The sequence below is a fragment of the Nerophis ophidion genome, linkage group LG08 (genome assembly GCF_033978795.1).
Source record: "Nerophis ophidion isolate RoL-2023_Sa linkage group LG08, RoL_Noph_v1.0, whole genome shotgun sequence".
NCBI lineage: Eukaryota > Metazoa > Chordata > Actinopteri > Syngnathiformes > Syngnathidae > Nerophis > Nerophis ophidion.
Genome location: NC_084618.1, coordinates 19,549,172 through 19,562,903, shown reverse-complemented (window position 1 = coordinate 19,562,903; position 13,732 = coordinate 19,549,172). Strand labels below are relative to the sequence as shown.

The 13,732-nt window shown below is 36.1% G+C and overlaps 1 protein-coding gene across 1 annotated transcript in view; it reads right to left on the bottom strand.

The window, feature by feature from the left end:
• Window positions 1-562: 562 nt before the first annotated feature.
• rai14 (retinoic acid induced 14) overlaps window positions 563-13,732 on the bottom strand; it is a 91,629-nt gene continuing 78,459 nt past the window's right edge. The window contains exons 13-21 of the mRNA XM_061907958.1: window positions 11,637-11,732; window positions 11,211-11,306; window positions 8,580-9,167; window positions 8,057-8,517; window positions 7,825-7,987; window positions 6,693-6,860; window positions 5,077-5,223; window positions 2,375-2,440; window positions 563-973 (exon numbers count right to left, since the gene is read on the bottom strand). Of these exons, the coding sequence (XP_061763942.1) occupies window positions 884-973; window positions 2,375-2,440; window positions 5,077-5,223; window positions 6,693-6,860; window positions 7,825-7,987; window positions 8,057-8,517; window positions 8,580-9,167; window positions 11,211-11,306; window positions 11,637-11,732 (1,875 nt within the window). The 3' untranslated portion in view covers window positions 563-883. The remainder of the gene's footprint in view (window positions 974-2,374; window positions 2,441-5,076; window positions 5,224-6,692; window positions 6,861-7,824; window positions 7,988-8,056; window positions 8,518-8,579; window positions 9,168-11,210; window positions 11,307-11,636; window positions 11,733-13,732) is intronic.

The following is a 13,732-nucleotide window of genomic DNA, read 5'->3' as shown; positions in this document are numbered from 1 at the left end:
TATTCCAAACAAGAAGTTATTGTCCGAAATAGGAATACTTGTCCAAACAACAAGTTATTGTCCTGAATAAGAAATTGTCCTAACAAGAAGTTATTTTACTAAATAGGAATAATAGTCCAAACACGTCATTGTCCTGAATAAGAAAAATAGTCCAAACAACAAGTTAAATTATTCTCCAAAATAATAGGAATAATAGTCCAAACAACAAGTTTAGTTATTGTCCTAAATAAGAAATAATCCAAACAAGTTATTTTTCTAAACAGGAATAATAGTCCAAACAAAAAGTTAATTGAGTGTCCTAAATAGGAATTATAGTCCAAACAAGTTATTGTCCTAAATAGGAATAGTAGTCATAACAACAAATTATTGTCCTAAATAGGAATAGTCCAAAACACAAGTTAAGTTATTGACCTAAATAGGATTAATAGTCCAAACAATAACTTATTGTGCTATATAGGAATGATAGTCCAAACAACAAGTTAAGTTATTATCCTTGATAGTAATAACAGTCCAAACAATACATTAAAGTATTGTCCTAAATAGGAATAATAGTCCAAACAAGTTCAGGGGTCAACATAGTGCATTTTTTAACAAGGCAGGACAAAAACATTCCAACATAAAAACTCCTGGTGGGTTACAGTAACTGGGACAAGAAGACATTTCTAGCACAGAATGCAAACATGGCCGAGATGGCACCAGAGAAATCTTCAAGAACATTTGACGTAACAGCATGACCACAACTGTTCATTTAGGATGACTGCAAGTTCTGCTGTGTTCCACCGAGTCCAGGAGGAAGTCCAGGAGGAAGTCCTCTCTCCACTGTCCAAGACTTCCAAGTACACGACGAAAACTTTGCAAGTGTTGTGTTTTTGTGTGCGCAGCGTCAACATGCATCCTTGCTCTGCTTCGGCATCTTTTTGCACATGATGAGGATCTGCTTCAAGGCCTTCTGCACATCCTCGTCCATCTGACCCTGGACACAAACACCACACTAACAGTCTGCCGTCCGAAGAAGAAGAAGATGGAGATGGAGAAGAAGAAGAAGGATGAGAAGAAAAAGATGATGATGGAGGAAGAAGAAGAAGGATGAGAAGAAGAAGGAAATGATGATGGAGAAGGAAGAAGAAGATGGAGAAGGAGGAGAAGAAGAAGGAGATGATGATGGATGAAGAAGAAAAATAATAAGACGAAGAAGGATGAGAAGAAGAAGGAGATGATGATGGAGGAAGAAGATGGAGGAGGAGGAGGAGAAGAAGGAGATGATGATGGAGGAAGAAGAAGAAGAAGAAAAAGAAGAATGATGAGAAGAAGAGGGAGATGATGATGGAGGAAGAAGAAGAAGATGGAGGAGGAGGAGATGATGATGGAGGAAGAAGAAGAAGATGGAGGAGGAGGAGAAGACGGATGAGAAGAAGAAGATGATGATGGAGGAAGAAGAAGAAGAAGGATAGGAAGAAGAAGGAGATGATGATAGAGAAGGAAGAAGAAGATGGAGAAGGAGATGATGATGGAGGAAGAAGAAGAAGAAGAAGAAGGAGATGATGATGGAGGAAGAAGAAGAAGATGGAGGAGCAGGAGAAGAAGGAGGAGAATGAGAAGAAGCAGGAGATGATGATGGAGGAAGAAGAAGAAGGAGGAGGAGGAGTAGGAGGAAAAGGAGAAGAAGAGGATAAAGAAGAAGAAAGAGATGATGATGGAGGAGGAAGAAGAAGAAGAAGAAGGAGGATGAGAAGAAGAATGAGATGATGATGGAGGAAGAAGAAGAGGAAGAAGAAAAAAAAGAAGGAAAAGAAGAAAGAAGGAGGAAAAGGGGGAAGAGAAGAAGAAGGAGATGATGGAGAAAGAAGAAGAAGATGGAGAAGAATGAGGAGGAGAAGAAGAAGGAGATAATGATGGATGAAGAAGAAGGATGAGAAGAAGAAGGAGATGATGATGGAGGAAGAAGATGGAGGAGGAGGAGTAGAAGAAGGAGATGATGATGGAGGAAGAAGAAGAAGATGGAGTAGGAGGAGAAGAAGATGGAGAAGAAAGAGTAGGAGAAGAAGAAGGAGGAGATAATGATGGATGAAGAAGAAGAAAAATGAGGTGATGATAGAGGAAGAAGATGGAGGAGGAGAAGAAGAAGAAGGAGATGATGATGGAGGAAGAAGAAGAAGATGGAAGAGGAGGAGGAGGAGGAGGAGCAGGAGAAAAACATAAAGAAGAAGAAGGAGATGATGACGGAAGAAGAAGAAAAAGAACAAGAAGAAGAACAAGAAGAAAAAAGGAGGAAAAGGAGGAAGAGAAGAAGAATTGAAAGAAGAAGAAGAACAAAATGAAGAAGAAGGAGGAAGAGGAAGGGGAGGAAGAAGAAGAAGAAGAACGACTTTAGTACCTGCACGGCGTACAGAAGGTGCATCCTGTAGACCGACACGATGTCATGGTGCTGCTTCTTGGACTCCTGCACAAACACACAACACCTGTCTTTAACACAACACCTGTCCTTAACACAACACCTGTCTTTAACACAACACCTGTCTTTAACACAACACCTGTCCTTAACACAACACCTGTCTTTAACACGACACCTGTCTTTAACACAACACCTGTCCTTAACACAACACCTGTCTTTAACACAACACCTGTCCTTACCTGCCTTTAACACAACACCTGCCTTTAACACAACACCTGTCTTTAACACAACACCTGTCTTTAACACAACACCTGTCCTTAACACAGCACCTGTCTTTCACACAACACCTGTCTTTAACACAACACCTGTCTTTAACACAACACCTGTCCTTACCTGCCTTTAACACAACACCTGTCCTTAACACAACACCAGTCTTTAACACAACACCTGTCCTTACCTGCCTTTAACACAACACCTGTCCTTAACACAACACCTGTCTTTAACACAACACCTGTCTTTAACACAACACCTGTCTTTAACACAACACCTGTCTTTAACACAACACCTGTCCTTAACACAACACCAGTCTTTAACACAACACCTGTCCTTACCTGCCTTTAACACAACACCTGTCTTTAACACAACACCTGTCATTAACACAACACCTGTCATTAACACAACACCTGTCTTTAACACAACACCTGCCTTTAACACAACACCTGCCTTTAACACAACACCTGTCCTTAACACAACACCTGTCTTTAACACAACACCTGTCTTTAACACAACACCTGTCTTTAACACAACACCTGTCCTTAACACAACACCAGTCTTTAACACAACACCTGTCTTTAACACAACACCTGTCATTAACACAACACCTGTCATTAACACAACACCTGCCTTTAACACAACACCTGTCTTTAACACAACACCTGTCCTTAACACAACACCTGTCTTTAACACAACACTTGTCTTTAACACAACACCTGTCCTTACCTGCCTTTAACACAACACCTGTCCTTAACACAACACCTGTCTTTAACACAACACCTGTCTTTAACACAACACCTGTCCTTAACACAACACCAGTCTTTAACACAACACCTGTCCTTACCTGCCTTTAACACAACACCTGTCTTTAACACAACACCTGTCATTAACACAACACCTGTCATTAACACAACACCTGTCTTTAACACAACACCTGCCTTTAACACAACACCTGTCTTTAACACAACACCTGTCCTTAACACAACACCTGTCTTTAACACAACACTTGTCTTTAACACAACACCTGTCCTTAACACAACACCTGTCTTTAACACAACACCTGTCCTTAACACAACACCTGTCCTTAACACAACACCTGCCTTTAACACAACACCTGTCTTTAACACAACACCTGTCTTTAACACAACACCTGTCTTTAACACAACACCTGTCCTTAACACAACACCTGTCTTTAACACAACACCTGTCCTTAACACAACACCTGTCTTTAACACAACACCTGTCTTTAACACAACACCTGTCTTTAACACAACACCTGTCCTTACCTGCCTTTAACACAACACCTGTCTTTAACACAACACCTGTCCTTAACACAACACCTGTCTTTAACACAACACCTGTCTTTAACACAACACCAGTCTTTAACACAACACCAGTCTTTAACACAACACCTGTCCTTACCTGCCTTTAACACAACACCTGTCTTTAACACAACACCTGTCATTAACACAACACCTGTCATTAACACAACACCTGTCTTTAACACAACACCTGTCTTTAACACAACACCTGTCTTTAACACAACACCTGTCCTTAACACAACACCTGTCTTTAACACAACACTTGTCTTTAACACAACACCTGTCCTTAACACAACACCTGTCTTTAACACAACACCTGTCCTTAACACAACACCTGTCCTTAACACAACACCTGCCTTTAACACAACACCTGTCTTTAACACAACACCTGTCTTTAACACAACACCTGTCTTTAACACAACACCTGTCCTTAACACAACACCTGTCTTTAACACAACACCTGTCCTTAACACAACACCTGTCCTTAACACAACACCTGTCTTTAACAGAACACCTGTCCTTAACACAACACCTGTCTTTAACACAACACCTGTTTTTAACACAACACCTGTCCTTAACACAACACCTGTCTTTAACACAACACCTGTCTTTAACACAACACCTGCCTTTAACACAACACCTGCCTTTAACACAACACCTGCCTTTAACACAACACCTGCCTTTCACACACCTGTCTTTAACACAACACTTGTCTTTAACACAACACCTGTCTTTTAACACAATACCTGCCTTTAACACAACACCTGTCTTTAACACAACACCTGTCCTTTACACAACAACTGTTTTTAACACAACCAACACACCTCCCATGCCTCAAGAGTGGATTGGCAGAGATCAAAGAAGTGTACTTGTGCGTAAAACCTGCTGTATTTGGGCTGTTTGTTATCCTAAGATTGGCAATAAAAGTTAAAAAGTAAAAAAAAAAAAACTTATTTTTTCCGTGGCGGTGTGCCACATTTAAGTATATTAAGGGGAAAATGGCGATCGATTCGCCAATAAAAGATCTTATCGAGCGGTAATGAGTGAGGTCTGCCGTGACATGGGTGTGTGAATATGTAAAAATCTTACAGCCAGTTGGTACTGCAGATGTTTGACTTGCTGCTGCATGTTCTCCAGCTGCTGCCGCTTGGTGGGCGGGGCCGAGCTGTAGGAGAGCTGTGATAGGCTGTTCAAGGCGTCCTTCAGCTTGTTGACTTCCCGGGAGAGGTCGTCTATCTGCGGGACAAAAACGACACACCTTTGACCGACCTTCTTCAACGACACCGGAGGAGGAGAGCAAAAGTGGAGAAGGAGAAGGAAAAGAAGACGAAGAACAATGACAATAAGAAGAAGGTGAAAAGGGAGAAGAAGAAGAAGAAGAAGAAGAAGAAGAAGAAGAAGAAGAAAAATAGAAGAAGAAAAATGACAAAGATGTGGAAGAGGAGGAGGAGAAGAGAGAAGAAGGGGAGGAAGAAAAGGAGGAAGATAAGAAGAAGAAAGAGGAAGAGGAGCTGAAGAGAGAAGAAAAGAAGAAGAGGAAAAAGAAGAGGAAGAAGAAGAAGGAGAAAGAGGAGAAGAATGAAAAGAAGAAAGAGAAGGAGAGAGAGATGTGGTAGAGGAGGAGAAGAAGAAAGAAGAAGGAGCAGGAGGATATGAAGAAGAAGAAGGAGAAGAAGAAAAAGAAGAAGAAGAAGGGTGAGCTGAAGTGAGTAGAAAAAGAAGAAGAAGAAGGAGGAGGAGCTAAAGAGAGAAGAAGAAGAAGAAGAAGAAGAAGAAGAAGATGAAGATGAAGGAGCTGAAGAGAGAAGAAGAAGAAGAAAGAAGAGCCAAAGAAGGAGGATTAGAAGAAGAAGAAGAAGAGGAGGAGGAGGATGAGGAGGAGAAGGAGGAGAAAGAAGACAAAGAAAAAGGAGGAGGAGGAGCTGAAGAAAAAGAAGAAGAAAAAGGAGGAGGAGCTGAGGGAGAAAGAGGTGGAGTAGGAGGAAAAAGAGGTGAAAGAGGAGCAAGAGGTGGAGAAGAGAAGAAAGAAGAAGAAGAAGAAAAAGAAAGGAGGAGCTGAAGAAGGAAGGAGGAGCTGAAGAAGAAGGAGGAGTTGAAGAAGAAAAACAAGGAGGATGAGCTGAAGAGAGAAGAAGAAGAAGAAGAAGAAGAAGAAAAAGTGAAGTGAAGTATATTTATATAGCGCTTTTCTCTAGTGACTCAAAGCGCTTTACATAGTGAAACCCAATATTTATGTTACAATTAAACCAGTGTGGAGGCACTGGGAGCAGGTGGGTAAAGTGTCTTGCTTAAGGACACAACGGCAGTGACTAAGATGGCGGAAGCGGGAATCGAACCTGCAACCCTCAAGTTGCTGGCACGGCCACTCTACCTAAAGAAGAAGGAAGAGGAGCTGAAGAAGAAGAAGGAAGAGTTGAAGAAGAAGAAGAAGAAGATGATGAAGGAGGAGGAGAAGGAGAAGAAGAAGATGAAGAAGGAGGAGCTGAAGAGAGAAGAAGAAGATGAAGGAGGAGAAGGAGAAGAAGATGAAGAAAGAGGAGAAGGAGAAGAAGGTGAAGAAGAAGGAGAAGATGAAGACGATGAAGAATGAGGAGAAGAAGAAAAAGAAGGAGGAGAAGAAGATGAAGAAGGAGGAGGAGAAGGAGATGAAGAAGGAGAAGGACAAGATGAAAAAGGATGAGAAGGAGGAGGAGGAGGTGACCCACCCGCTTGTTCTTGTCGCGCTCAGAGGCCACATGTTTCTCCACCACAACTTTGAGCTGCAGAATTGCATCCTGGGACGCACGCAAGCTGTCACTCAAACTCTGCTTGTCCTTCTCAGTGGACGTGAGCTGCTCCTGCAGGAGGTCACGCTCCGCTCTGTAGTCCCGCCCCTTTTTGGACACATCAATCTCATTCATACATGCAGTAATAGTGAAAATAATAATAATAATAATTCTATATAATATGAGTAATAATAATAATGATTTAAATAATAAAATAATAATAGTCCTAATAATGATAATAATATTTATAATAATAATAAAAATAATAATAATTATGATATAACAGTGATGGTAGTAATAACAATAATAGTAATAATAAAAATAATAATAATGATAGTAATAATAATGATAATAATAGTACAAATAATGATACAAAATAATAATAAATATAATAATAATAATAATGATAGTAATAATAATGATAATAATAATGGTAATTATAGTAATATAATGATAATAATAACAATAATGATAATTATATTAATAATAATTATGATAGTAATAATAATAATAATGATGATGATGACGATGACGATGATGATGATAAAATGATAAAATAGTCAAACTAATAATGATGATGATACAAAAGATAATAATAATAATAACAATGATAATGATAATGATAAAATATAATAATAATAATGACAGTAATAATAATGATAATAATGATAGTGATAATAATAATAATTTAATAATAGTAATAATAATAGTAGTGATGAAATATAATAATGATAGCAATAACATGATAATAATGATAATAACAACAATAATGATGATACAAAAAATAATAATGATAGTAATAATAATTATTATAATAATAATAATAATAATGACAGTAATAATGATGCTAATCATAATAATAATAACAATGTAATAATAATGATAATAATAATAACAATGTAATAATAATGATAGTAATAATAATGCAAAAAATATAATATAATGAGAATTATAGTATTAATAATAATTTAAAAAGATAATAATAATAATGATGGTAATAACAATGCTATCGATAATAATAAGGCTCACACTTGGCATTGATCAGTTCCTGCAACAACAAGCAGCTCCTCACCATCTGCCAGGCATCTGCAGCCTCCAGCGCCATCTCATCCTGCTTCCTGAGGGCCTCCTGGAGGAGCTGCGTCAGGTGGCTCACTTGGCCCTCAAGCTGCTCTCCAATCTTATTGTGCTCCTCCAAGGAGATGACGTCCTCCGATTGTTTGTCGGCCTCCAGCCTGGAGGACAACAACAACAACACGTTTACACCTAAGAACACCTTCCGGGCGCTGGCTTCCCTCGCTCACCTGTTCTGCAGAGTGTCCACCTGCAAGGTCTTCTGGCGGAGCTGCGCCTTCAGAGCTTCCGATTCGCTCTCCAGCTCCTTGACGGCGTTCCCCAGAGACGACATCACCCGAGTGTGGTCGCCGAGGGACACGGAGCTCTGCACCTGAACCTCGGCTTCCATCCTCAGCTGTGAAATCTCCTTCAGAGCTTCGGCGTGCTTGTCCTGCGTGTCCGCCAGCAGCGCCTGCAGCTCCTCCAGCCTGCCCGCCAGGTCCTCCTGGTCCGAGGGAGGAGACGCGGGCCGGTCGCCGTCCTCCAGCTGCTTGTGGGCGGCGCCCAGCTGCGCCCTGGTTTGGCTGTAGGAGTGCGACAGCTCCACCAGGCGGCGCTGGAGGCCACAGATGACCTGGTTGAGCTCCGTCTTCATGTCCTGGAAGTCCTTGGCGGCCGCCTCCACAGGGACGGTTCCTCGCAGGGCCTCCTAGCCGACAGCAAGAAGCGGGGATGACGCGCTCATGTAAGCGGAGAGTGAGAGTTCCTTACCTGCAGAAGGCTGATCTCCTCCTGCGCCTCCTTGTACGTCTCCTCCATGCTCTGCGCTTGCTCCTCAAACGCCCGTCTCTGCTCCTCCGCCTTCTTCAGCTCCCCCTCCAGCTCTCCGACGCGCTGAGCGACGTCCTGCTGCTCACGGAGCAGCTGTGCCTTCAGATGTAGGACTTCCTGCTCCAGCAAGGACGTTCCGGCGCCTTCCGCATGACCTCTCAGCTCCTCCACAGCATGGTGGTATCTCTCCTGTGTGTCGCTCAGCTTGGCCTGAAGCTCCGCCAAGCTCTCCAGCAACTCCTCCTCCTTTCCTTTGCTCCTTCCGTCGTCCTCTTCTCCAGCTCTCAGCTGAGCCTGAAGCCGGCAGTTTTCCTCTCTGCTCTCCAGCAGCTCAGCTTGGACCTTGTCCAGCGTCTGTCTTAGCAGCAGGATCTCCTCGCAGCTCTTCCTCCTCCCTTCGTCCTCCGGCGGAACCATTTCGGCGAGCTCTGCGTGGTCCCGCGTGGAATGGACGGAGGAGTTGGAGGTCCTGCTGTCAGGACGGCTGCTGTCCTTCAGCTGCTCGCTTCCATGCAGGGACCAAAGTGTCTGTGAACAAGAAGCACCGCTGAACAATCGTCCTCCAAAAAGGGTCTTAATCCACCTACTCTGTGTATAATAATAATAATAATAATAGTAGTAATAATAATAATAATAATAATAGTAATAATAATACTTGTAATAAAATCAATAACATTAATAATAATACTTGTAATAATAAAAATAATGAGTAATGATATTGGTATTATTATTAATAATAACAATAAAATAATATCAATATTTGTAATAGTAATAATAATTATAATACTTATAATAATTATAATAGTAATAGTATCAATAATAGTAGTAATAATAATTATATTGGTATTAATAATAATAATACCCAAAAAATAATAATAATAGCAATATTAGTTATAGTAAAAATAACTGACTATAATGCTAATAATAATTATAATAGTATTAATAATAGTAGTAGTAATAATAATAATAAAACATAATAATAATAATTATAATAATCGGTGCTATATGTAATTGGTGTAAATACAGATCTGAATAGTAATAATAATAATTATAATAACAATAAAAATAATAAAAACAATACTAACAATAATATTAGTAATAATAATAATAATACTTATATTTTTCATATTAATACTAATGGTACCAATAATAATATTATTAGTAGTAGCAGTAATAATAATAATAATAATAAAATCAATAAAATAATAATAGTATCAATAGAAATAATAGTAATAACAATAACAACACCAATAATAGTATCAATAGAAATAATAGTAATAACAATAACAACAATAATATTAGTAATAATAACAACAATGTTAGTATTATTACTAACATTGTTAGTAATAATACTAACAATGTTAGTATTATTATTACTATTATTACTATTAGTAATTGTATTACTAAGAGTAACAATAATGATAATAATAATGGTAATTATTATTATCATTATTGTTACTATTAGTAATACTATTAGTATTACTAATAGTAATAATGATCGTAATAATAGTAATAATAATAATAATAGCGGTAATATTAATAAAATAATAACAGTACTAATAGTAATACTAGAAATAACAATAACGACAATATTAGTATTAATAATAACAATATTTGTAATAATAATATTAATAATGATAGTATTGTTAATAAGTATTACAATGGTATTCATAATAATAGTAGTATTAATATTAATATTATTAATAATAACAATAAAATAATGATAATAATACGATGAGTAATAATGGTAATGATTATTACTATTATCATAATAGTAAAAATGATAGTAATAATACAAGTAATAATAATATCAAAACATAAAAATAATGACAAAACAATGTTTATTTGTAATAATAATAATAATAAAATAATTGGTGCTATATGTAAATAAAGATGTAAATAATAATAATAATACTCATATGCATCACTCCAAGCAACGTTTCTAAGTTTTACAATGTAACTAAAACAATTCTTACTTACTAAAGCATCCCATGTGTGATGTCTGTAGGAGTGTTTTCATGCATATTTTGTACCCGGTATCGTAATGCCATTAAAGCTAGCGTTGTTAGCATTAGCTAATATGGGAACATGTTTGCAAGTGTCTGTGTTAGTATTATTCACTTACAATAGCATTCTTTCTGTGTTGTTTCAGTTTCACAAATGCTTTTGTAAATTCACCAAAACGTCACCGATGACTTCTTTTTTGTTTGATCCCCCATTTTACTGCCCTGTTACAGACACCGTTTGGAAACAATGAAGGTATGTAAATAAAAAATATTTATGTGTTAATTACTAATTTCACAATGTATGAATGATATGAATAATGAATAATAATAATAATAATAATAAACGGGGAACATTTTTCTTCTACAACTTGGTAGGTGCAACTTATATACCAGTTGATCTATAGTCCAGAAAATGCGGTAAATTTTTGATATATTTTTTGTTAAAGGCCTCTTTTTATGCTGCCCTCACTCTCCTCTTGATTAAAGCATATTTTGCCCGTCTTACATGCACAAGTCAACAAAAGAAAGGTATGAACATCCTCCAGTCAGTACTTTGTCACGCTACCTCGAGTTTTGCCGCCAGCTGCTGGTTTTCCATAGTGAGCAGGCTGACGTGGTCCTGCAGGGCCGAGACGAGAGCAGAAGAAGACGCAGGCTCCACCTGCAATACACGTGATTATTTGTACTATTGTTCTAATTTCTTGCAGGCTTCCAGGAGAAGACAGCAGAAGTGAGACCATGGCAGCCAGTCAGGAAACTGAAGACAAGTCCTGACACGCAAGTCTGGCTTGGACCTCCAAGAATGCTGAACGAGCTCGGCTCACAAGACCAAAAGTTGCTTTCAAACGCACGAAATATGAATCTTTCACAAAGAAATAGGATTGTTACGTCCCAATGAACATGAGCTACAACTTCAAGAAAACAGAGAATGTTGAAATAAAACAAATGATTATCTACATATAAACCAGCTTTGAGCGTTTGTTTTCATCACCTGGACGTCCGCTTCAGGACAAGCTGCCGCGCTCCTCGAGTCGTCCATCGTCTCCTGCAACATTGTTCTGTGGTCCTCGTCGCCAGCTTCGTCCTCCTTTAAAGAGGAAGAGGGAGGGGGCGGTGAGAAGGGGAACCATAATCATTTACGTCATGTGTGTCAGACTCAAACCCAATTCATTTTATACAGCCTGGAAATAATCAAGTACATCTTTTCTTACTAAGTGTATTCCTTTTTTCCATTTAGACAGACACATATATATATTTTTTTCCATTTAGACAGAAAACTATATTCCTTTTTTCCATTTAGACAGAAAAATATAATTATTTTATTCTATTTAGACAAAAATATATTTTAATTTTTTTCCACTTAAACAGAAAATTATATAAATTTTTTCCGGTTAAACAGAAAATTACATGAATTTTTTCGATTTAGACGGAAAATTATAATAATTTTTCTATTTAGAAAGAAAAATATTTTTTATTTTTTCTATTTAGACGCAAAGATATATATTTTTTTTCATTCAGAAAGAAACAGTTATTGTTTCCATTTAGACAGAAAAACATATTCCTTTTTTTACATTTAGACAGAAAATATATTTATTGTTTTCTATTTGGACGGAAAAAAATATTATTTTTTTATTTAGACAGAAAAACATACCGGTATTCCTTTTTTTTACATTTACACAGAAAAAGATTTTCCTTTTATCTAATTAAAAACAGAAAAAACATATTCTTTTATTTTCATTTTGACAGAAAAAAATATTTTTTTACATTTAGACAGAAAAATGTATTAATTGTTTCTATTTAGACGGAAAATTATATATATTTTTTCCATTTGGACAACAAATATATTCTTTTTTCCATTCAGAAAGAAAAATATAGTTATTTTTTCCATCCAGGCAGAAAATTGTTTTCCTTTTTTCCATTTAGACAGAGTAATATAATTATTTTATTTAATTTAGACAGAAAATTATATAAATGTTTTCCACCCCAAAATAATATTTTATTCATTTTTTTTTATTTATACGGAAAATGATATTCATTTTTTCCCTTTAGACAGAAAAATATATTTAGTTTTTTCTATTCAAACGGAAAAATATATTATTTTTTCCATTTAGAAAGAAAAATACAGTTTTTTTTTCTCCATTTAGACAGAAAAACATATTCATTTTTTTACATTAGACAGAAAAATATATTAAATGTTTTCTATTTAGACGGAAAAATATATTGTTCGTTCCTTTTAGACTTACAAACATTATCATTTTTTACATTGACACAGAAAAATATTTTCTTTTTGTCCTTTTAGACAGAAAAATATACGGTATTTATTTTTTTCATTTACACATAAAAATATATATATTTTTTTCATTTAGACAGAAAAATATATAATTTTTTTGCACTTAGACAGAAAAAAATATATTCTTTTTTTCCATTTAGACAAAACAATATATAGATTTTTTTTCATTTAGACAGAAAAAATATTGTTTTCTATTTGGACAGAAAAATATATTCCTTTTTTCTATTTTGACAGAAATGTATATCGTTTTTTTCTATTCAGACAGAAAATGATACGCATTGTTTCCATTTAGACAGAAACATGTATTCTTTTTTCCAGTTAGAAATAAAAATATAGTTATTTTTCCTACTTAGATAGAAAAACATATTCCTTTTTTAAATTTAGACAGAAAAATATATTCACTTTGTTCTATTTAGATGGAAAAATATAAATATATATATTTTTCCATTGAGACAGAAAAATCTATTCTTTTTTCCCATTTAGACAAAAAAATATATAATTTTTTTACATTTAGATATAAAAATATATAATTTTTTCTACATTTTTACAGAAAAATATATATTTTTTCCAATTAGACAGAAAAAAAAAAAAATTCCATTCAGACAGAAAAATATATATTAATTTTTTCTATTTAGACAGAAAAATATATTATTTTTTTCCATTTAGAAAGAAAAATATATTATTTTTTTTACATTTTCACAGAAAAATATATAATTTTTTTCCATTCAGACAGAAAAATATATACACATTTTTTCTATTTAGACAAAAAAATATATATTTTTTTTCCATTTAGACAA